Below are 25,534 nucleotides of genomic sequence, written 5' to 3'. Positions count from 1 at the left end.
TCTTCTTGATTCGTACCAGGAACATCAATCCATTATTCGTTTATTCAATTCAATAAACACTTACTGAGCCCCTGTAACAGAGACTTGGAGGCTATAAAGTTGATTTAAGCAGGATACGGCCCTCAACCAGCTGCTGGTCTCTAATGAGAGGAAACAAATGCTAACCAAATGCTTACTATGTGACAAACACATTGGTGGGCCCTTTTACCTGTATTTGCAAACTGTTAATGTGCTTGGCTGCTAACCTGGTAACCAAAAGGTTGGAAGTTCAAGTTAACCTAGAGGCACCTCAGAAGAAAGACCTGGCAATCTGCTTCCAAAAAAATCACCATTGAAAACCCTATGGAGCACAGTTCTACTCCGACACACATCAAGTCGCTGTGAATCAGAATCGACTCAAAGGTGACTGGTGACTGTAATAGTAGTTTACTTGTACTATATTTAATCCTTAGAGAAACTCTGTGAGACAAGTTTTTTATTTTGTTTTGTTTAGTTTTGACCATTGAGGAAATTATGGCTCAGAGGCATAGATATGCTGGTATGTGCTTACCAACCAGTTTAGGGGAAAGCAAAAAACCAAAAACCAAACCCGTTGCTACAGAGTCAATTCTGACTCATAGTGACCCTATAGGTCAGAGTAGAACTCCCTCATAGGGTTTCCAAGGAGCACCTGGTGGATTCGAACTGCTGACCTTTTGGTTAGCAGCCATAGCTCTTAACCACTAGGCCACCAGAGTTTCCTAGGGGAAAGCAGGGGGGCCCTAATTTGTAGTGTTAAGACAGATAGGGTTAACTGTGCCAGTGCCTGAACAAAAGAGCTTTTAAAAAGATTACCATCTAGAAATTGGGTAAACAGGAACCCACCCTGTCAACAAAAGATAGGATTGGGGCAGCTGTGAATTACTATCTTCTTCTTAGTGTCTTTCTAGTCCCCCTCTCCTTTGCAGGCTCCGTATGCTCAGAGGAGCAGAGTGTGACTGCTGTTTGACCTTCTTCAGCCCTCCAAAGGTGGTGATGTAGTGCCAAAGAGCAAGTGCACGTGCACTATGTCCCATAATAAGTGATGCCAGAGGACTCCATCTTGAATATCAGCCGGTTCCATCTTAGATTCCAGATGCGTGAGCAGCCTCATTAACATATACCACCATTCTGAGAAGTACCCGCCACTTGAAAGAAGTCCACTAAATATTCATTACTCTATTGTGTCCACTGAACCCATATAAGCCCTAGCCTTGCTTCCCTTTTTGAGTCAGTCTTTTGGAGAGGCCTAGACCCCCACTGACTCCTTTTGCTCAACTCAAGCAAAATAAAGCTTGCTGAAGGTAAAGTTTGTCTTTAGCGTGTATTCTTACTCAGGAAAAGACAAGGACCCTTTGTGTCAGATTGGCGATTGGTAACAGAGTTACTGATTTCTGTGGTGTAATTACTCCCATGATGACCAATTTCCAGCTGCCAGCATGACATCATTGACATCATGTCTCCCCAGTCTCCTTCAGCCTATGATAGTTTCTCAGTCCTTTCTTGTTTTTTATGACCTGATTGTGGAGTTGGGAAGAGATGAGCAGTAGCAGACCATTACGTAGTATTTCCACCATACGGATACAATAGATGCATATAACCTCAAGAGCAGAGAATTGTAAAATGTAGACAAACAATTAGGAAGAGATGAGTTTTGAGTATTTATCACCTGTGTCTTCAATATAGTTTATTTACTTGTAAGTCGATATAATTTAACTTTATTAATAGTACCTAAACAAACAGCTGGAAAAATTCCTGAAAATTTAATAATTGGCTCTAGTGAGCCTATTAGAGCCAGTCCCAGCATATCATTGGAGAGGTCCATGGTTTACCCAGTTAAACCCAAACAAGGGCCAATTCAGATTCAAACTCACCACACTACTATTTTCCAAATTTGCCTGATGATAAGAATTCAATTTCTAATGCCCCAGCCCTCAAGGGAGGTCATGATTCTGAATGTCTGAAGTGAGGTGATTTTTCTCATCAGGAAAGTCTGAAAAACTCTGAGATTAGCTTCCAACACCATTAAACCTGAGCCTGAAAAAAAAAAATTTTTTTTTTTTAAATCCAGTGCCCTCGGAGCGAGGAGACGAGAGTGTCCTTAGCAAAGGGAGAAATTGCTGCAAATTTTGAAATAGCATGTTTTGCTCTCCAAAACCGTTCCCAGGTCCAGCATTAATTAACTCTGCAATTCTCTCCTGCTCACCTCCCTGAATCCCATCTGGGGTAAGAAACTTCCAGAAAGAGCTAGTGGAAATCATTAGGCCTAGCAATTGGACACGATCACAGACGCTTGCATATCATAAGACTGTTTAGAAACATGCTGTAAAGATTCTGAGGATCCCATTCTGCAGTGTTATTTTGATGCCCTGACAAGATATTTTTAGAGCACACGAAGCCCACATTAAAACATTGCTACAAAAAAGAAAGAAATTAAATTCAGAACTCCATGAAATGGAAAACTACAGTAAATATCAGATGGGAGTGCAGGAAAAAAGTGCCAAACAATTCTGCTAATTATTTTGAGAGGAGCAGGCAATGTTCCTGACCTGTGTGCAGCGATGTGCCTGTGTCCTGCCAGCAGGAGAGGGAAAAGCCTCATGTCTGCAGGTCCCACCCTGACAGGACCGACGCATGGCCACATGTTAGTGCATGAGGACCTTCCTTCATAAGGAGGACCTGGGTATAAGCTGCTGGTGGAGGAGAGTAAGAGAGAGTAGGTGTAGGGGGTGCAGAGGTGTGGGGCTTGGGGTAGGGGAGGTGGAGACAGTGGTGACTGTGCCGAGGACACAGGGCTTCAGTCTCACCGTGAGTACTCATGGATTTCACTGGCCTTCTGCTTAGTCCCTGATTTCTCCATTTGAGCCTGAAATGGGATAGTTAGGTCCTAAATTCCCTTACTTCCTTCTGCCACCCTTTTCTCAAGACCAGCCTAGTTTCTGGTTTTTCTCACAGTGTCTCTATTTGAGGGGCTTCCATGAGCTCAAATTTAAAGCTTCATCTGACCCCAAAAGCCACTGCTGACAAGAAGGTCCACACTCTTAGGTCATTGGTTCCTATTTAGGGGTGACGGACCTCTTTGATTTTCTGAAGGCTAAGGAGGCTCACGGACAACTTGCTAGATAAGAGTTTCAAAGGGTTTGTCAACTTCCTGAAGCCCATCAGTGGATCCCATGTAAGAGACTCTGACTTAGGTAGATTAGACTGTACTCCGGTGGCCTTGGAGCATGGATGTCTTGGTCCTCAGCTGGGAGTTGCTGGCATGTCCTACAGACTCAGTACTCCTGTTATGACAGGAAATTAAATGGCCCCCCTTTTCTTGGAGTCTAGATACAATTTTAATTGGATAATTAAATAATTCAGAGCAGGAGTCATCAAGAGGTTTTTTTTGGCATTTCTCAGATACCCTGGGGTTTCTTATCAAAGAAAAAGATAGAGTTCTTTGGGGGAACAAAAAAGTCTCTGCCACTGTTTAACCAAGATAGAAAGATGGACAGATCTTCAAGCCTATGAGAGGAAGTACAGACAGTAGATGCCAAAAGTTGTTTTCCATGTCCGGTGAATTCAGAACATTCAAGAATTTCTTTAGCTCCATGTGTACTGGGGAGGGGGGGAGGTTGGAGGAGGAAGGGAGTGAACCAGGATGAGTATGAAATGGTCTGTGCCACCAGGAGTATGCCAGCCTACATAAAGAGGAGGAGAGTCCCTGGGTGGTACAATTGGCTAAGTGCTTGGCTGCTAACTGAAAGGTTGGAGGTTCGAGTCTACCCAGAGATGCATCGAAGAAAGACCTGGTGACCTACTTCTGAAAAATCAGCCGTAGTAAACCCTGTGAAGTGCAGTTCTGATCTGACTCACATGGGGCTGTCACGAGTCAGAACTGACTAGATGACAATCAGTTTCTGTTTTGTTTTTTTGGACCAAAAAAAGAAAAAAAAAAAAAACTTCCTTCTGTCTGCCAGATGCCTAAAGCACACAGACATAAAAAAAAAAAAAAAGTTTTCAAATAAACTTTTGGAGGATTACTGTGTTGAATGAGTTGACTTGCCCTACAGAATCATTTTATTCTGACCAATTGCATTTTGAAGGATGTTTCCCAAAGGCAACTTTTTTTGTTTTGTTTTTCTTAATGTTGAGTGTTGAGCCATTATTTCTGGCTGCCATTAGGATCAATTGTTTTTTCAGGTTGGTAATAAAACCTTTATGGAGAGAGGGCAGGTGTTCAGAGCCTATGGCTTGCTGAGGCTCTGAGGGGGAGAAATGAGAGTGGAGTGGGGTGAGGAGCAGGCACAGACAGACAAGCTTTGAGGTCCTAACATTTAGCTCTCTCTTCTGAGGGGGAAAAAAAAGAAAAGAAAAAAAATATATATATATATTCAGTTCCTTATTTCCGTTTCTCACTGTGTTTTCTTCTAGTCTTGGTCCATATTCATATTCGCTTACCTATGCATGAGTTATACACACCCTTTTGTGTCCTGTTTTTAAACTTACTGTATAATGTTTTAAATGGTGTCATTTATTCCTTGTGAATAGATTTTAAAAATAGACACAGCTCACTTTTTTCCTGACTGTAAAAGTAAAGCATATTCATTGTAAAAAACAAACAAACAAACACACACACAGACAATAGGCAAAGGAAGTGAAAAATCACCTTTGGCATTTGAAGTGTATCCTTCAAGACCTTTTTCCTATGCGTATACAAATACATACCTACAAAAATGGAACCATAGCATACATGCTGTTTTATTTTCTGTTTCCCATGTCAATAAATATAGACAGAGTAGCATTTTTAATGGTTGTATGAATGTACTATTTATTTACCCTTTCCTATTGATGACATTTCAGGTGTTTCCGATTTTGTCACTATTATAACAGTCCTCACACATACATCTCTCTTTAGGACTGATTCCTGGAGGTAGAACTGATGAGTCAAGGGGAAAGTCCATTTAACATTTTGAAATACATACATTATTTACCAATGATCACTACCAATAGGAGTGTATAAGAGGGACTCTTTCCCCTCACTCTTTCTAACATGATTATGCCTCTTCACAGCCGCAGGTTGTTGTTACGTGCTGTTGAGTCTATTCCGACACCTAGCGACCCTATTACAATAGAACCAAGCACTGCCAGGTCCTGCATAACCCTGAATTAATGCTCAGAGATCAGATCTTCCAGTTCGGAGACAGAGAAGTGGGAACTTTTATTCCTCCTCAAAGAAATCAAAGACATTAGCTAAACACGAACGGCATAGGGAGCTAATTAAAAAGGGTCTGGACTCAAAGGGAACTCTCCAAACCCCAGGCACTGGCCATCAGCCAGAAAGCAGTGAAGAGCCGCGATGTCCCTGTCATGTGCCCATACCGCCGCTAGATGGCAGGAGAGAGGCCTGCGAGGGCTGAGCATCCCGACCCAGTCCTGGGCTTCTTCGGCCCGCGGCTGTCTGACTCGGTGCAGGCCAGGGCAAGAGAAGGGGTCAAACGGGGCTGGGGAAACTGGACCTCGGGCCTGAGGACACCAAGGCAAGGGCCAGGAGATGGAGTTCAGCACTCTAGGGAAGAAAATGTGGGTCAAGTAAGCAAACTGAGGCGCAGCAGTCTTTATCACCGCCCAAAACCCGTCGGGCACGTTAATTAAGGACGCGAGGGGACACCTCTGCTGCGTTAGGGACACGGGGCGAAGCTTGGATCAGGAGCACAGGACCAGGCCCCTCCGGGCCAGGTGAGTCAATAAGAAAGTTGTACCTGGCCTACCGCGAGTCCTCCTGCTGCCTCGGATCCCTGGAGGGCAGTTCCGTGGCAAAAGCCAGAGCTGTCGGAATCAGATCGAAGCCCCCAGCCCCACTTCGAGACCGTGGACCTAAGTTACAGGGACAGCTGTGTATCTTGGCTCCTCTCTGAAATGAAGCACCTACCCCAGGGAGGATTGGTGTGAGGATTAATCGAGATAATACATCAGACCTATTATTTTTGTACGCCCCCCCCTTAAAAACAACCGCACTCTACAGCACCCGATACAACTGGTTTATTAATTTCCCCAAGGCTACAGAAGGATAGATCTCAACAGAGATTTACCGTATTCCGTTCTCTTTCAACACACCTCTAGTCCTTTATCCCAAACCCAGAAAGGAATGTTACAAACCCTGATCCTCACACTCAGGGAGCCGAGGGTGTAATTAAGGAGGCAGGAATGATACACACCCCGGAAAACTACTTCAGAAGTCTTACCAGGGTTCAAATATCAACAGCATCTAAACAGTTCTCTTTGGAGAAGTTTCTCCAGCCCCTGCTGACAGGCTGTGAGCTCTGACGAAGTCCTGGGTCCACCCCACACCTCTGCTTAGTTCACTAGTCCAGTTCACAGTTGAAGGGGACAGCTGGTGGCCACTCCTAGCAATGAGGTTATGGGGGGAGGGGGCTGGGCTCTGTGTTGGCAGTTGCCATGGTTTTGCTCAGCGTTCTGGAGCCAGCCTGCCCTAAGAGATACTCAGGTCACAGAAGCAGGTCAGAAGCTTGAGGAGACATGAGAAGTGCCACCCTGGACCCCACCAGCACACCTGTTGGGATGGAGCCTTCAGATGGGCAAGGGGGTGAAGGAGACAAACCGCTAGAGAAGGTGAATTGGGGCTGGAGGTGTGAGGGAAGGGGGAAAGGAAAGTCAGGGAGCATCTGGTTTCAGAAAGCAGAGAGCATGAAAGTCAAGGAAGAAGAGAAGGAAAAATGGTGTGATTCATGAGTTAGCAAGAGACCTAAAGAACAAGAGATTAATTCATTCAAACAAATGTTTATCAAGGACAGATATTCCTGGCAAGATGATGGGAAGGGGTCCCATCTTATTGTTAGCTATGAAGACATAAGGGCTCTTTTGTGTGTGTGCTCTGTGTGTGTGTTTTGGTCGGTGCATGTGGTTGTGTGGTATGTGTGGTTTATGGAGTTGATCAAGCCGAGTCCCCTCTCTCTAGTGCCTGAGGAGCCGTGTTCCATATCCTCTCCTCTCTACCCATCCGTCATGGATTGGATTATGTCCCCCCAAAAATCTGTGTATCAACTTGGTTAGGCCATGATTCCCAGTGTTGTATGGTTGTCCTCTATTTTGTGATTGTAATTTTATATTGAGAGGATTAGGGTGGGATTGTACCACCACCCTAACTCAGGTCACCTCCCTGACCCCATGTAAAGAGAGACTCCTTGGGGTGTGGCCGGCACCATCTTTTATCTCTCAAGAGGAAAGGGAAGCAAGCAGAGAGTTGGGGACCTCATACCACCAAGAAAGCAGCACCAGGAATAGAGCACGTCATTTGGACACAGGGTGCCTACGCCTGAGAAGCTCCTTGACCAGGGGAAAATTGAGGACAAGGACCTTTCTCCAGAGCTGACAGAGAGAGAAAGCCTTCCCCTGGAGGTGACGCCCTGAATTTGGACTTGGAACTTATTAGACTGTGAGAGAATAAATTTCCCTTTGTTAAAGCCATCCACTTGTGGTATATCTGTTACAGCAGGACTAGACAACTAAGACATCATCTCCCTCCCTTTCCCCAGGTGTCTCCCCTGAGCCTAGACCTTCCTTGTTCCCACTGAACACAGGCAGAAGTTTATGCTCACTTTTCAGAGAGACCTTTGAAAGATGAGGTAATACAGTTGTATCAATCTAATCCTGTGCCCTGACTTCTCATATTATTTCACAGTCTCTTTGTCTCCATTAATTTTCAGTTTCTTTACCCCAGTTTTGTTGTCAAAAAAGTTTCTTCTCATCATCACCATCATGCATTTTTCCTGAGTGCCCATTAAATGCATGATGCTAAATGTTAGGGATATAAAGGGGTGAACGTGGGGCTTACCAAAAACCAAACCAAACCCATTGCCATCGAGTCGATTTTGACTCATAGCAATCCTACAAGGACAGAGTAGAACTGCCTCAAAAGGTTTCCAAGGCTGTAAATCTTTACAGAAGCAGACTGCCACATCTTTCTTCCAAAGAGCAGCTGGTAGATTTGAACCGTCAAACTTTTGGTTAGCAGCCTAGCTCTTAACCACTATGCTACCAGGGCTCCTTCAACTGGGACTTAAAAAGGTACTCAATAAATATTTGCTGAATTAATGAACAAATGAATCTCTGCTCATTCACTTCTCAAAGAGTCACTTAAATCTCTTGGTGCCTGAGTGTCCTCATCTGTAAACAGAGGTAACAATATCCATTGTTGTTAGGTGCCATTGAGTAGGTTCTGGCTCATAGCCACCCCATGTACAACAGAATGAAACACTGCTTGGTCCTGCTCCATCCTCACAATCATTGCTTTGTTTGAGGCCATTGTTGCAGCCACTGTGTCAGTCCATCTCGTTGAAGGTCTTCCTCTTTTTCCCTCTCTTCTTTACCAAGCATGATGTCCTTCTCCAGGGACTGGTCCATCCTGATAACGTGTCCAAAATACATGTTATCAAATATGTGAGACAAAGTCTTGCCATCCTTGCTTCTAAGGAGCATTCTGGATGTACTTCTTCCAAGACAGATTTGTTCATTCTTCTAGCAGTCCATGGTTTATTCAATATTCTTCACCAACACCACAATTCAAAGGCATCAGTTCTTCTTTGGTCTTCCTTATTCATTGTCCAATTTTCACATGCATATGAGGTGATTGAAAAGACCATGGCTTGGGTCAGGCACATCTTAGACCTCAAAGTGACCTCTTTGCTTTTTAACACTTTAAAGAGGTCTTTTGCAGCAGATTTGCCCAATGCAATACGTCATTTGATTTCTTGACTGCTGCTTCCACGGGTGTTGATTATAGATCCAAGCAAAATGAAATCCTTGACAACTTCAATCTTTTCTCCATTTACAATGATGTTGCTTATTGGTCCAGTTGTGAGGATTTTTTTGTTTTTTTTTATGTTGGTATGTAATCCATACTGAAGGCCGTAGTCTTTGATCTTCATCAGTAAGTGCTTCTGTGAGGTTAGATATCATTTATATCTATACCTACTCATATTTACTCATATAACGGGGCTATATGAATGATATCTAACCTCACAGAATTTGTGGGAGAATAAAATGAGTTAATGTTTATCAAGTGCTTCACAAAGTTAACTAGTACAATGTGCTATGATTATTGTAAAGAAATTGGTGGGACATTCTAGGTTTTCTAAGTGGAGATTTTCGGAGATAGGTTTCTCTGCCCAGGGCTTGCTCACTTCAGTGCTAGGTCAAGGAAGAGGTCATAGGGAAAATGGAGACGGTCTTTAGCTGGCATTTGGACAAATGATTGTCCCAGAATCCCTTCTCAGGAGCAATGGCCCAAGCCCGCCAGCTGACCACTGTCCTCTGTCCTCTTCCAGGTGACTGATGTGCCCTGCTTGGAGAGGAGCTCCAGCACCAACCCTGCTGGAGACTCACTCGTGCGCCATGCCAAGGGCCTGGGTCAGGACACCTTCAAAATTGTGAGTAAGAGGCCAGCCCGGGGCCCCTATCCTCTATTCCTTGTGGATCAGGAAACCTGGGGTAGGAAATGACAGAACTCAGACTCATAACTCACAGCCCCACTTGTCACACTCGTGGGAAAGGTATGGGGTAGGGATTGACTCATCCAAGATGCATAATCCTTTTTGGGCCAAAGGGGCTAGACTTTTTTGGTTACTTGGAGCTACCCATCTGCCTCTTCTTTTCTCCCACGGTTCCTCTTCTCACCTGTTGTTTCCTCAGTGTAAAGAATACCTAAGGCCTCTGAAGAAGTTCCTGAGAAAGCTACACCCGCCCAAGGACCTTCCCCAGAAAAAGAAGCTGAAGTACATGAAGCGGAGCCTGGTGGTCCTAGGGGACCACATCAACACTTTTCTGCAGCACTACTGCCGAGCCTGGGAAATCAAGCACTGGAGGAAGTAGGGCAGCTTCCTCACCCTTTCCGCCACACCCACTCCTGGGCCATCTTCCCTCCACTCAAGGTCACACCCAAGTCAGGATCCCAAAATTCTTTATCTTTATGTGGAGGAGTTAGGATCCTGGAGGGGTGTGGGGAAGTGAGGATGGAAAGAACAGGGTGCCCCTAATTACTCAGGTAGCATTGACTGCACCTTATGTGTACACACAGTGGACAAAGATCTCTTCTGAACTCCAAGGAGAATGAATTCTGATTGATCACCTTCTTTATGCAGATGCTGGTCATCAGTTCAGGGTGTTCAAGGATAGAGGGTCTGGCAAATCCTCACGTCCCCATTCCCCCAGCCAAAATCCAAGCAGGCAGCATGTGGCCCATTTCTTCCCTGCGTGGGTTCTGGTCACAGGCCAAATGGAGGAGGAGAGGGGCTGTGCTCCACCTCCCTCAGCCTCGGCTCTCTCCCCACTCCCTGCAGGATGCTCTGGCAGTTTGTCTCCCTCTTCTCTGAACTGGAGGCGAAGCAGCTTCGCAGGCTCTACAAGTATACCAAGAACAACCAGACAGCCAAGTTCCTGGTGAGGCACCTGGGAAGTTCCTCTGGGGTCAGCCGAGTGTTGCTTGGTGTGCTCTTGGATTGTGCAGGAAGTCTGCTGTTACAACCAGCGCCCCTTGGTCCTTTCCTTGGCTCGCTGCCTGAGCAATACCCCACTGCCTCCACATTTACCTCTGCAATGGGCACAGAGTGGGGCTGGAGAGGGCAGAAAACTGGCATTAAGTTCTCCATATTTATTCACCCCCTCCATAGCTGCATCCTGATAGCATGGGTGGGTCTTGCAAATCCAAGTGGAGGTGGTTGAGGTCAGGCAGAAGAGCACAGAAGAGCACAGCCTTGGGGAAGCCTCCGTGGACTGTTGATATTGCTCTGGCCTGGTCTTCTCTAAAAACAGTGGTTCTCAAACATTTTGATATCAGGACAATTTTACCCTCTTAAAAATCATTGAGGACCCCAAAGCATTTGTTTATATGGATTTTAACTATTGATATTTACCCTATTAGAAATTAAAGCTAAGAAAAAAATTAAATATGTATATATTAAGTCATTTAAAAATAAAAATAATGAACCCATTGTTATAAATAGCATAATTCTATGAAAAATAACTGTATTTCCCAAAACAAAACAAAAAAATTGTAGTAAGAACAGTGGCATCATTTTACATTTTTGCAAATCTTTTTAATGTCTGACCTAATGGAAAACAGCTGGATTCTTTTATCTGCTACTACAGTCAATTTGTTGTGATATGTAGTTTTGACTGGAGTACCTGAAGAAAATCCAGCCTCATACAGATATATAATGGAGAAAGAGAGGAGTCTTTTACAAGTCTTTTCAGATGTTGTTGTAAAAATAAAAAATTATTATTATTTATTTTTTTTATTTTTTAGGTGCCATCAAATCACTTCTGACTTTTAGCGACCTCATGTACAAGAGAACGAAACATTGCCCAGTCCTACATCATCCTCACAAATGTTGCTATGCTTGAGCCCATCATTGCAGCCACTGTGTCAATCCATCTTGTTAAGAGTCTTTCTCTCTTTCACCGACCGTCTACTTTACCAAGCATGATGTCCTTTTCCAGGGACTGGTCCCTCCTGATAACAGGCCTAAAATATGTGGGACAAAGTCTTGCCATCCTTGTTTCTAAGGAGCACTCTGGCTGTACTTCTTCCAAGACAGATTTCTTAGTTCTTCTGGCAGTCCATGGTGTAGTCAATATTCTTCGCCAACACCTTAATTCAAAAGCATCAGTTCTTCTTTGGTCTTCCTTGTTCATTGTCCAGCTTTTGCACGCATATGAAGTGATTGAAAACACTATGGCTTGGATCAGGAGCACCTTACCCTTCAAGGTAACATCTTTGCTTTTTAACACTTTAAAGAGGCCTTTTGCAGCTAGACTTGCCCAATGCAATACATCATTTGATTTCTTGACTGCTGTTTCCGTGGGCATGGGTTGATTGCAAATCCAAGTAAAATGAAATCTTTGACAACTTCAATATCTTCTCTGTTTATTATGATGTTGCTTAATGGTCCAGTTGTAAGGATTTTTGTTTTCTTTATGTTGAGGTGTAATCCATACTGAAGGCTGTACTCTTTGATCTTTATCATTAAATGCTTCAAGTCCTCTTCACTTTCAGCAAGCAAGGTTGTTTCATCTGCATATTGCAGGTTGTTAATGAGTCTTCCTCCAATCCCAGCGCCACGTTCCTCTTCATAGAGTCCAGCTTCTTGAATTATACGCTCTTTTATAAGCCTTTTCAGATAATTGTGATTATTTTTCTTTGCTACCACACCAAAACTTGACAGGTGGTAGTTCAAGGCTAGTTGCTTTGTGGATTCTGTGACCACATCAATGCACTTTTCATACTAGGTCACGTTAAAACCCATTGTCTTTTGTACTTTGCATGGACCCAGTTTTCAGGGGATCTAAAAACTCAGTGATCCCAGAGGTCCACAGACCGCACTTTGAGAACCACTGACCCAAAATAATAATGATAGGCCACAAATATAAAAAATTTCTATGTGCCAGGCACTTTATGGATATTCCCTCATGTAATCTTCAAAAGTAACCCTAACTGGTCAGAATTATTGTTCACAGTTTGCAAATGAGAAATTAAAATGTAGGGCACTAAAGACACTTGTCCCAGGTCACATAGCAAATGGGAGGGAAGAGCCATGGTTCAAACCCAGGTCTGACTCAGATAAAAGATCTGCTCTAACCACAAATGCATAAAGAATTGATGCATTTGAATTGTGGTGTTGGCTAAGAATATTGAATATACCACGAACCGTCAGAAGAACAAAGAAATCTGTCTTGGAAGAAGTACAGCCAGAATGCTCTTTAGCAGTGAGGATGACAAGACTTTGTCTCACATACTTTGGACATGTTATTAGGAGGGACCAGTCCCTGGAGAAAGACATCATGCTTGGTAAAGTAGAGGGTCAGTGAAAGAGAGGAAGACCCTCAACAAGTTGAATTGACACAGTGGCTGCAACCATGGGCTCAGACAAAGCAACGATTGTGAGGACGGTGCGGGACTGGGCAGCATTTCATTCTGTCATGCATAGAGTCGCTGTGAGTCAGAACTGACAACACCTAACAACGTAACAACCAGAACCCCATACCAGTCAGTGTTCTAGCTATGCAGGTTTAACCAAATCCTCTCTCTGGATCTCTGCTTCTTCCTCTGAGCATGAATAGTTGGATCATTTTGGTGATTCCTCTTCTGAATATGAGGGACCGCCCTTTTAGTGATCCCTGGATTTCACTGGCCAGGACAATTTCAAGAATAATTTTTAGGCTTCCAATTTAGCAAAGGATAACCTAAGAAAAGCCACTTGGCAATCTGGCCTCAATGTCATCTCCCACATCTGTGTTTCTAACCCTGTCTTCTGGCTCGGCAGGTATGCTGTGCAGCCAGAAGGAAACAGTGCCCTCACGGGGCAGGCTGGGGCTCTGGAATTGCGGCCCCTCTTTTCTCTACACTCCTAAACACTGTGGCCCCATTGCAGGTGGCATTCTGCCCCTTGGATGCACCAGAGGGCTCCTTGCTGGCAAACCAGGAAGACAGCCTGCCCAAGCTCTGCGATGCCTGGGGCCTGCACAGCAACATCAGTGGCATGAAGGAGAGGCTGTCCAGGATGCAGGCCCCAGGCCGAGAGGCCTCCTTGCTGGGGGAGCCGAGGTCCTGGGTCCATGTCAGGAGAGGTAATGTCTATTTGGATGTGTGTGTGCACGCCCTTGGGAGAAGGGGCCTGTCCTGAGCCCTCTGCCCTCCTTTCCATCTTCTCTTTCTGCCTGCATTTCTTTTTCTGTCCTTTCTTACTTTACCTTCTCCCTTTTCTTTGATAGTTTGTTTTCCCCCAGGTATGCTTCTTACAGGAATCCCTGGGTCGTGCAAATGGTTAACATGCTTGGCTGTTAACCAAAAGGTTGGAGGTTAGAGTTCAACCAGAGGTGCCTTGGAAGAAAGGCCTGGTGATCTATTAAAAAAAAATCAGCCATTGAAAAGCCTATGGAATACAGTTCTACTCGACACACGAGGTCGCCACGCATAGGAGCCAACTCTACGGCAACCTTTTTTTTTAATGCTCGTTACAGGAAGTTTGAAATGTACCAAATCCATTATCACTGAGTAGATTCCGACTCATAGCAACCTTATAGGACAGAGTAGAATTGTCTCGTAGGGTTCCCAAGGCAGTAATCTTTACAGAAGCAGACTGGCACATCTTTCTCCCGCGGAGCAACTGGTGGGTTCCTCTTGAAATGTACAGGTTAAGTGTAAAAAGGAAGAGAGAGAAATCACACATAATCCCATTACCCAGGGACCATCACTACTAACACTGACGTGCTTCTTTCAGTGTTTTGTTCTGTATAATTTCTCCCCAGTTGAGGCCTCATAAGACACACAGTTTTGAAGCCTGGATTTTCCAGTTAGCATTAAAACAAATGCACTTTCCTATATGGCTAGAAGCAGAGCAGAGAGTTTCTTGTGGCCAAGAGTGTGGATTTTCAGTAAGTGTTGAAGCAGCAGCAGCAGCAGCAGCAGGACACACTGTGGGGTTGGGGGTAGTTGAGGAAGGAAAAATGGGGCAAAGGAAAGGATTCATTCCTACAGCGGGTAGTTGGGAAGTCAGCCAGATGGCCTGGGAACTGCCCGCCCAGCAGCTTTGGCCTCTGTGATGACCTCAATGCCTGCTTTTCTGAATGGAGGCTATAGTGTTCTGGGACAGAGCCCATTCAGTGAGAGGGGCCCTAGACAAGACTGGGGCCTGTGAGGGTCTGTCTTATGCATAGCAGTGCCGGGAGGGGTTGGACCCACCTAACTGTCACTTTTTTGGGATCTGGCTACTGGAGGCACAGCCAGCTGCCCTTGGCCATCTGCTTATGGAGAAGGTGAAGGCAAACAAGGTGGGTGGCCTGAGGCCCTCAGAGCATGGTCCTAATATGGACCCAGGTGTTCCTCCGAAGGCCCGGGTGGCCAGGGCGAATGCAGGGCAGTAGCCCTCGGGTGCCTCAGGGGCAGTGCCCAGTGGGAGATAGGAGTGGGAACTGGACAGGGCCAGAGGGCATGGAATGGGTAGCTACCCAGCCCAGGACCCTGCCTGGGTTCTGTGAGGGCCAATGGCCCTAGTGTCTACAGTTTAAATTGAGGAAGTAAAACATACAATGAGACTTCAAAGAATGAAGAACCATCAATTGTTAAGATGATGTAGGTCAAGCAGTCTAGAATTCAAATGAGGAAATGAGGAAAGTGAGCTCTTGGCCTCCAGGCCAGCAATCTTTCTGCACCTGGTGCTTTGTATGCCAGGCTCTCACTTAACCCCTGCAACATGTCAATGAGATGAGTATTGTTATTTCCTTTTCACAAATGACAACCTGAGGCCATAGAGCTAAGGGTATGTTGATGAGGAAGGCTGTCTGGAGGAGATGCATGTGGGCTAGGCTTTAAAGAAAGGGATAAGGACCTGATGGAAGGAGAAGGGAAAAGGCGGAAGAAAAGGTATGTGCAGAAGTGGGGTGGGGGCAGTGAGCAGATAGTCTGGGCTTGGAGCTGAATGTAGGAGCAGGTTGGAGAGGTGCAGGACGGGTACGACTGGGAAAAGGGTTGGATGGTAGATTGAGTAATTTGGCTTTCTTTTTTTTTTTTTAACTATTAAGGTGAAATTTATATAGCATAAAACTAACCATTTTAGAGTGAACAACTCAGTGGCATTTAGTATATTCACAATATTGTACAACCATCACCTTTATCTAGTTGCAAAACATTTCCATTATTCCAAAATAAAACCTCTTATCCATTAGGCAGTTTCTCCCCATTCTCCCTCCCTCCAGCCCCTGGCAACCACCAGTCTTCCTTCTGTCTCTATGCATTTATCTTTTCTTGGTATTTCAGTGAATGGAATCATACGTTACATGACCTCTTATGTCTGGTCATGCAAGTTTTAAAATAACGTTTTATTACTACCAGCAAAATATAAACACATCACAGACAATTAGATGATCCAGATAAGCAAAAATAAGGAAATAAAAACATCGTCTGGTCATCACCACTGGTAATATTTATGTATACACATATGTGCATATCAACCAAAAGGAGACCATGCTGTGTATATTATTTTGAGTTGTTTTTTTTTGTTGTTGTTGTCAGTTAATGGTATCAACCTCTCATTATGTCAAATTTTCATTTTATCTAATAGTAGGATTGAATAGTCAATATTCACATTTCCTCAATAGTGAGATAGCTTTTGGAGCTGGTTTGCTCAAACCAGGTATTGCATCTGGTTACATCTCTTATATCTCTTTTAACGCAACAAAATCCCCTTTTCGCACATCAAAACCTGCTGAAGATATCAGGTTATTGTTTTGCGGAATGTTTCATTTCCTGATTTTTTTCTTTATTGTGCTTTAGGTGAAAGTTTACAGAGCAAATTAGTTTCTCATTAAACAGTTAATACACAAATTGTTTTGTGACATTGGTTGCCAATCCCTCGATGTGTCAACACTCTCCTCCTCTCCACCCTGGGTTCCCTGTTTCCATTCGTCCAGTTTTCTTGTCCCTTCCTGCCTTCTCATTTTTGCTTTTTGACTGGTGTGCCCATTAGTATCATATACATGATTGAACTATGAAGGATGACCCTCATATGTGCTATTGTTGGCCCTATAGACCTGTCTAATCTTTGGCTGAAGGGCGAACCTCAGGAGTCGCTTCAGTACTGAGTTAAAAGGGTGTCCAGAGACCATATTCTTGGGGGTTTGTCCAGTCTCTGTCATTCTAGCAAGGCTGCGGTTTTTTGGTGTTTTTTTGTGTATGTGTGTGTGTGTATGTGTGAATATGAATTTGTTCTACATTTTTCTCCCGCTCTGTCCTGGGCTCTCTGTTATGATCCCTGCCGCTCACAAGCTTTTAAGATATTACTCACCAAAGTAGGGTGTAGAACATTTTCTTTATAAACTGTGTTATCCCAATTGAGCTAGATGTCCTCTGTGACCATGGCCCCCAGCCCTCAGCCAAGTAGCTCGATCCCTTAGGGCATCTGGATGTGTCTATGAAGCTTCTATGACTTTACCCTGGTCAAGTTGTGCTAACTTTCCCAGTATTGTGTACTGTCTTACCCTTCACCAAAGTTACCACTTATCTGCTGTCTAGTTAGTGTTTTTCTCTCCCCACCGCTTCTCCCCCTTGTAACCATCAAAGATTTTTTTTTTCTATGTGGAAACATTTTCATGTGTTTTTATAATAGTGGTCTCATACAGTATTTGTCCTTTTGTGATTGACTTATTTCACTCATCATATTACCTTCCAGATTCATCCGAGTTGTGAGATGCTTTGCAGATTCATCATTGTTCTTTATTGTTGTGTAGTATTCCACTGTGTGTATGTACCGTAGTTTGTTTATCCATTCGTCTGTTGATGGGCACTTAGTTTGTTTCCATCTTTTTGCTGTGAACATGGTTGTGCATGTGTCTATTCATGTGATTGATGGCTCTTATTTCTCTAGGATATATTCCTAGGAGTGGAATTGCTGGATTGTATGGTATTTCTATTTCTACTTTTTAAGGAAGCATCATATTGTTTTCCAAAATGGTTGTACCATTTTGCATTCCCACCAGCAGTGCATAAAAGTTTCAATCTCCCCGTAGCTTCACCAATATTTGTTATTTTAAGATGAGGCTGTGTTCTACATATTGTTTTGCATGAGTAAACATTTTATCTGGTGGACCCACCATGACTGGGCTAAGATTAATCACTGAGTCTACTCCTTGTGATCAGAAAGTAACCTGTGTATATACTTGCACAACAGTGTTTATTGCAGTATTATTTACAATAGCCAAAAGGCGGAAACAACCCAGGTGTTCATTAACAGATGAACAAATGTGCTATATACATACAAAGGAATGTCATTCATTCATAAAGAGAAATGAAATTCTGATAAAAGCTATGACATGGGTGAAACTTGCAAATATGCTGAGTGAAAAAAGTATGACACAAAAGGACATATATTGTACGATCCCACTTATATGAAATATTTAGAATAGGCAAATGCATAGAGACAAAATTTATTAGTGGTTACCAGGGATGGATGGGAGTAGGAGATGAAAGTATTGCTTAAGGGGTACTGAGCAGGGCTTTGAACCAGTTCAAACTGGTTCAGTCATGGCCAATGAAGTGAAACTGGAACAGACATGAATTTTTAAAATTTGGGTAATCCAGAGCCATAACCAGAATGGGAAAAATTACAGGTTGAAGCCCTGGAATGGGAGACTCAGAAGTGAGGTAGTAAGCCCTTTCAGGAACCTGATGCATGAGATTCGATTATTGCCAGGACTGAGGAGAGTGATACACATTCAAAGCAGTGCTATCGGTTACCATCTTTGAGTGGAGCACCACTGTTTCCAACTCTGAGCAAAATCCTACGGGCAAGAGATTTCGTTGCTATGCAACACATATGCTGCCCTTGTTTTCTAAGAGGGTGATTAAGTTTCCAGCAGGGCTTTGACCTCTAATTTTCCCCACTCCAGTTATGGTTCTGGTTCCACTAAATTTTAAAAATTCGGGTCTGTTCTGGTGTCACTTCCTTGGCCACGATTGAACCAGAAAGAACTGGTTCAAAGCCTAGTGCTGAGTTTCTGTGAAAGGTGAAGAAAAAATTTGGAAAAAGGTAGAAATGATGTTTGCACAACATGGTGGATGTAATTAAAGTCACTGAATTGTAAAACAAGAAAAAGAAAGTGACCCGTGAGGTGTTTCTTTAGCATTATGGTCATAGAGTCAGTTCTTAAGTAAAACAATGGCAATAGTGTTTGCAAGCAGTACTAACAGCAAAGTGCGGGGAATTGGGGCATGAAGCCTGGGAGAGGGGTAGGGAGGAATCAGAGTCTGAAGCCAGAAGTCAAGAAACTTGGGTTCTGGTTCTGACTGTGCTTCAACTTGCCATAAGGGTGTTAGGCAGGTTACTTCTTTACTCTCTGCCAGGGTGAGATTCTTTATCAGTAGATTGGGGGTCATATCATCTCAGGATTTCTATAAGAAGAGTAAAGGACATAGGTTGTAAGTAAGATAAGATTTTGTTTTTTCTTCTCTCTACCCGCACCGCACTGCATGCCCTCAATTGTTACATATTGAGATTCTTTTAGCGTTTGTGATGTCATCAGGACCTTCTCTGTGGTCTTCCCTTTTTTAGGTCTTCTAAGAAAACTTCCTCAAAAACCAAAACTGAAGAGAAAGAGGATTAAGGAAGCCTCAGACAACTACCCATAGGAGAACCCAGCTGGGACAGAGGGCTGGCTCACCCTGGGCCCCAGGTCACCTGCCTATCTTCAACACCTCTGCACCTGGGGAATAGGGGCCAGTGAGGCGAAAGAAGAAAACTGTCTTTATTAAGAGGTTGTTCAGTTTTTAATTATAAAATGAATGGGGAAGGAAATAAACATCCTTAAGACAGTTCTACTTGATTTGGCTAACAGTCATTATTCGTTCATTTTTTAATTTATTTAAAAATATTTGCCAGGTCCCTTCTAAGTGATAGGTGTCCCCTACACACACACACACAAATGACTAATGTGTGGTGACTTGTGCCAAGATTTGTGGCAGCCCAATGGGAGAGATAGATGTGTAAATAGACATTACAGCTGGTGACACAGGTGACTGGGGAAGGCCAAAGGGGCTAATAGATGTTTACCAGTGGGAAGTGCCAGTGTGGATGGAGTGGGGCTGAGGTGAGTCAGAGGGTGACAGGCCTTGTAGGCCAGCCTGAGTCAACTGGGTAATGGATTTCATCTTGTGGGTAACTGGTGGGGGGGCGGTATGTGGGAGCAGTGGCAGGGGAGGTGTCAAACAATAGAACGAGTGGGTGCCTTGGGTATTAGGGAGCTGCTCTGGTGGCTGTGAGCAAAGTGCATGGAAGTGAGTGAGTCTGGAGGCAAGAGACCAAAGAAGAAATGTTACTGGTCTCGGCTAGGATGATGTTCAAAGCAGTGGTCAAAAACGGGCAGACTGAGCGACCATCTAAGATACATCTACTGGTTCCATCCCGTCCAGAGCAAAAGAGAATGAAGAAAACCAATGACACAAGGAAAATACTAGTCTAAAGGACTAGTGAACCACATGAACCACAGCCTCCACAAGCTGGATCCCAGGAAAACTAGATGGTATTTGGCTACCACCACTGATCACTCTGAGAGGGATCACAGCACAGGGTTCAGGAAAGAGTGGGAGAAAAATGTAGAACAGAATTCAAATTAATAAAAAAAAAGACCAGACTTAGTGGTCTGACAGAGACTAAAGGAACCCCCGAGATTATAACCCCCTAGACACTCTACTAACTCAGAACTGAAGCCACTCCCAGAGTCTACCTTTCAGCCAAAGATTAGACAGGCCTATAAAACAACGATAGATCATTCTGGGGGCGGAGCCAAGATGGCGGACTAGGCAGACGCTACCTCGGATCCCTCTTACAACAAAGACACGGAAAAACAAGTGAATCGATCACATACATAACAATCTACGAACCCTGAACAACAAACACAGATTTAGAGACGGAGAACGAACTAATACGGGGAAGCAGCGATTGTTTCCAGAGCCTGGAGCCAGAGTACCAGTCAGGTACGGCACAAGCACAGAGAGCTGCTCCACCCCCTTGAACTAACCCCGGGAGGGGGACCAGCCGGTTCCACGGGCGGCGTGGGACGCAGCCAGTAGGAGAAGTCCCCAGGAGGCAGTGACTGGTCTTGGAGCAGAAAGAGCAGCGTCCGAGCCGGGGAACCGTCCCACAGGGATTTGGACTGGACGCAGGTATGGCATAAACACGGAGAGTTGCTCCACCCCCCTGAACTAACCCCGGGAAGGGGACCAGCCGGGTCGCGCGGGCAGCGTGAGATGCAGCCGGTAGGAGAAGTCCCTGGGAGGCAGCAACTGGTATTGGAGCGGGGAGAACAGCGTCCCAGCCGGGACACTCGGTCACGGCACAAGCACAGGGACCTGCTCCACCCATCTGAACTAACCCCGGGAGGAGGGCCAACTGGTTCTCGGAGGCAGCACAGCCACGCAGCAGGAGGGACGAGAAGTCCCCGGGAGGCAGCGACTGATTTTGGAGTCGAGAGTGCACCGTCCCAGTAGGGGAGCCTTGACGCTGGGCGTGGGGCTGGAAGCGGAGGATCTGACCGTGACTCCAGCGGGCCAGACCCCCCGGGGGCAATCTCCACACAGCCAGCACACATCGGCGACGCGCCCCCCGGGAGTCTCAGATATAATAGTCATTCCAAGCAAGACAAGCAACTCTTGCTATATTCTGAGGTGCTACTCTCCTATCTGTCTGTTCCCTCCCCCACCCTCCCCAGGCGGCTTCATTAACATCTGAATAGCCTGAGCCAGAGGGAGAACTCTGATAGGGATCTGACTGCATTTTTTTTTTAGTGGATTTTCTGGAAAAACTAGTTTCCCAGTGATGGCTCGGAGACAACAATCCATATCAAACCACTTAAAGAAGCAGACCATGACAGCTTCTACAACCCCCCAAACAAAAGAATCAAAATCTTTCCCAAATGAAGATATAATCTTGGAATTATCAGATACAGAATATAAAAAACTAATTTACAGAATGCTTAATGATATCACAAATGAAATTAGGATAACTGCAGAAAAAGCCGAGGAACACACTGATAAAACTGTTGAAGAACTCAAAAAGATTATTCAAGAACATACTGGAAAAATTAATAAGTTGCAAGAATCCATAGAGAGACAACATGTAGAAATCCAAAAGATTAACAATAAAATAACAGAATTAGACAATGCACTAGGAAGTCAGAGGAGCAGACTCGAGCAATTAGAATGCAGACTGGGACATCTGGAGGACCAGGGAATCGACACCAACATAGCTGAAAAAAAAATCAGATAAAAGAATTAAAAAAAATGAAGAAACCCTAAGAATTATGTGGGACTCTATCAAGAAGGATAACCTGCGGGTGATTGGAGTCCCAGAACAGGGAGGGGGGACAGAAAACACAGAGAAAATAGTTGAAGAACTCCTGACAGAAAACTTCCCTGACATCATGAAAGACGAAAGGATATCTATCCAAGATGCTCATCGAACCCCATTTAAGATTGATACAAAAAGAAAAACACCAAGACATATTATCATCAAACTCACCAAAACCAAAGATAAACAGAAAATTTTAAAAGCAGCCAGGGAGAAAAGAAAGGTTTCCTTCAAGGGAGAATCAGTAAGAATATGTTCTGACTACTCAGCAGAAACCATGCAGGCAAGAAGGGAATGGGACCACATATACAGAACACTGAAGGAGAAAAACTGCCAGCCAAGGATCATATATCCAGCAAAACTCTCTCTGAAATATGAAGGCGAAATTAAGATATTTACAGACAAACACAAGTTTAGAGAATTTGCAAAAACCAAACCAAAGCTACAAGAAATACTAAAGGATATTGTTTGGTCAGAGAACCAATAATATCAGATATCAGCACAACACAGGGTCACAAAACAGAACGTCCTGATATCAACTCAAATAGGGAAATCACAAAAACAAACAAATTAAGATTAATTAAAAAAAAAATACACATAACAGGGAATCATGGAACTCAATAGGTAAAAGATCACAATAATCAAAAAGAGGGACTAAATACAGGAGGCATTGAACTGCCATATGGAGAGTGATACAAGGCGATATAGAACAATACAAGTTAGGTTTTTACTTAGAAAAATAGGGGTAAATAATAAGGTAACCACAAAAAGGTATAACAACTCTATAACTCAAGATAAAAGCCAAGAAAAACGTAACGACTCAACTAACATAAAGTCAAGCACTATGAAAATGAGGATCTCACAATTTACTAAGAAAAACGCCTCAGCACAAAAAAGTATGTGGAAAAATGAAATTGTCAACAACACACATAAAAAGGCATCAAAATGACAGCACTAAAAACTTATTTATCTATAATTATCCTGAATGTAAATGGACTAAATGCACCAATAAAGAGACAGAGAGTCACAGACTGGATAAAGAAACACGATCCATCTATATGCTGCCTATAAGAGACACACCTTAGACTTAGAGACACAAACAAACTAAAACTCAAAGGATGAAAAAAAGTATATCAAGCAAACAATAAGCAAAAAAGAAGAGGAGTAGCAATATTAATTTCTGACAAAATAGACTTTAGACTTAAATCCACCACAAAGGATAAAGAAGGACACTATATAATGATAAAAGGGACAATTGATCAGGAAGACATAACCATATTAAATATTTATGCACCCAATGACAGGGCTGCAAGATACATAAATCAAATTTTAACAGAATTGAAAAGCGAGATAGATACCTCCACGATTATAGTAGGAGACTTCAACACACCACTTTCGGAGAAGGACAGGACATCCAGTAAGAAGCTCAACAGAGACACGGAAGATCTAATTACAACAATCAACCAACTTGACCTCATTGACTTATACAGAACTCTCCACCCAACTGCTGCAAAATATACTTTTTTTTCTAGCGCACATGGAACATTCTCTAGAATAGACCACATATTAGGTCATAAAACAAACCTTTGCAGAGTCCAAAACATCGAAATATTACAAAGCATCTTCTCAGACCACAAGGCAATAAAACTAGAGATCAATAACAGAAAAACGAGGGAAAAGAAATCAAATACTTGGAAAATGAACAACACCCTTCTGAAAAAAGACTGGGTTATAGAAGACATCAAGGAGGGAATAAGGAAATTCATAGAAAGCAACGAGAATGAAAATACTTCCTATCAAAACCTCTGGGACACAGCAAAAGCAGTGCGCAGAGGCCAATTTATATCAATAAATGCACACATACAAAAAGAAGAAAGAGCCAAAAGCAGAGAACTGTCCCTACAACTTGAACAAATAGAAAGTGAGCAACAAAAGAATCCATCAGGCACCAGAAGAAAACAAATAATAAAAATTAGAGCTGAACTAAATGAATTAGAGAACAGAAAAACAATTGAAAGAATTAACAAAGCCAAAAGCTGGTTCTTTGAAAAAATTAACAAAATTGATAAACCATTGGCTGGACTGACTAAAGAAATACAGGAAAGGAAACAAATAACCCGAATAAGAAATGAGAAGGACCACATCACAACAGAACCAAATGAAATTAAAAGAATCATTTCAGATTATTATGAAAAATTGTGCTCTAACAAATTTGAAAACCTAGAAGAAATGGATGAATTCCTGGAAAAACACTACCTACCTAAACTAACACATTCAGAAGTAGAACAACTAAATAGACCCATAACAAAAAAAGAGATTGAAACAGTAATCAAAAAACTCCCAACAAAAAAAAGCCCTGGCCCGGACGGCTTCACTGCAGAGTTCTACCAAACTTTCAGGGAAGAGTTAACACCACTACTACTAAAGGTATTCCAAAGCATAGAAAATGACGGAATACTACCCAACTCATTCTATGAAGCCACCATCTCCCTGATACCAAAACCAGGTAAAAACATTACAAAAAAAGAAAATTATAGACCTATATCCCTCATGAACATTGATGCAAAAATCCTCAACAAAATTCTAGCCAATAGAATCCAACAACATATCAAAAAAATAATTCACCCTGATCGAGTGGGATTTACACCAGGTATGCAAGGCTGGTTTAATATCAGAAAAACCATTAATGTAATCCATCACATAAATAAAACAAAAGACAAAAACCACATGATCTTATCAATTGATGCAGAAAAGGCATTTGACAAAGTCCAACACCCATTCATGATAAAAACTCTTACCAAAATAGGAATTGAAGGAAAATTCCTCAACATAATAAAGGGCATCTATGCAAAGCCAACAGCCAATATCACTCTAAATGGAGAGAACCTGAAAGCATTTCCCTTGAGAACGGGAACCAGACAAGGATGCCCTTTATCACCGCTCTTATTCAACATCGTGCTGGAAGTCCTAGCCAGGGCAATTAGGCTAGACAAAGAAATAAAAGGTATCCGGATTGGCAAGGAAGAAGTAAAGTTATCACTATTTGCAGATGACATGATTATATACACAGAAAACCCTAAGGAATCCTCCAGAAAACTACTGAAACTAATAGAAGAGTTTGGCAGAGTCTCAGGTTATAAAATAAACATACAAAAATCACTTGGATTCCTCTACATCAACAAAAAGAACACCGAAGAGGAAATAACCAAATCAATACCATTCACAGTAGCCCCCAAGAAGATAAGATACTTAGGAATAAATCTTACCAAGGATGTAAAAGACCTATACAAAGAAAACTACAAAGCTCTACTACAAGAAATTCAAAAGGACCTACTTAAGTGGAAAAACATACCTTGCTCATGGATAGGAAGACTTAACATGGTAAAAATGTCTATTCTACCAAAAGCCATTCTATACATTTAAAGCACTTCCGATCCAAATTCCAATGTCATATTTTAAGGGGATAGAGAAACAAATCACCAATTTCATATGGAAGGGAAAGAAGCCCCCGATAAGCAAAGCACTACTGAAAAAGAAGAAGAAAGTGGGAGGCTTCACTTTACCTGACTTCAGAACCTATTATACAGCCACAGTAGTCAAAACAGCCTGGTACTGGTACA

The 25,534-nt window shown here is 43.1% G+C and overlaps 1 protein-coding gene across 1 annotated transcript; it reads left to right on the top strand.

Moving 5' to 3' along the window:
- Nucleotides 1-3,552: 3,552 nt before the first annotated feature.
- On the top strand, nucleotides 3,553-19,340 carry CHCT1 (CHD1 helical C-terminal domain containing 1). Its single transcript, XM_003414366.4, has 6 exons — nucleotides 3,553-6,633; nucleotides 9,348-9,449; nucleotides 9,712-9,887; nucleotides 10,359-10,458; nucleotides 13,449-13,644; nucleotides 19,122-19,340. The coding sequence occupies exons 1-6, from the start codon at nucleotides 6,541-6,543 to the stop codon at nucleotides 19,196-19,198; spliced, it is 744 nt and encodes a 247-aa protein (XP_003414414.2). The 5' UTR covers nucleotides 3,553-6,540; the 3' UTR covers nucleotides 19,199-19,340.
- Nucleotides 19,341-25,534: the final 6,194 nt, after the last annotated feature.

Source organism: Loxodonta africana, chromosome 18 (assembly GCF_030014295.1).
Source record: "Loxodonta africana isolate mLoxAfr1 chromosome 18, mLoxAfr1.hap2, whole genome shotgun sequence".
Lineage (NCBI taxonomy): Eukaryota > Metazoa > Chordata > Mammalia > Proboscidea > Elephantidae > Loxodonta > Loxodonta africana.
The sequence above is the reverse complement of the archived record's forward strand: the minus strand, read 5'-3'. Positions and strand labels throughout refer to the sequence as shown.

Bases quoted from the DNA above. Each gene is read 5' to 3' on its own strand.
- CHCT1 (XM_003414366.4), top strand. From the start codon at position 6,541: ATGAGAAGTGCCACCCTGGACCCCACCAGCACACCTGTTGGGATGGAG. The intron at 9,450-9,711 runs GTGAGTAAGAGG...TTGTTTCCTCAG, and splicing joins GTCAGGACACCTTCAAAATT to TGTAAAGAATACCTAAGGCC. The intron at 10,459-13,448 runs GTGAGGCACCTG...GCCCCATTGCAG, and splicing joins ACCAGACAGCCAAGTTCCTG to GTGGCATTCTGCCCCTTGGA.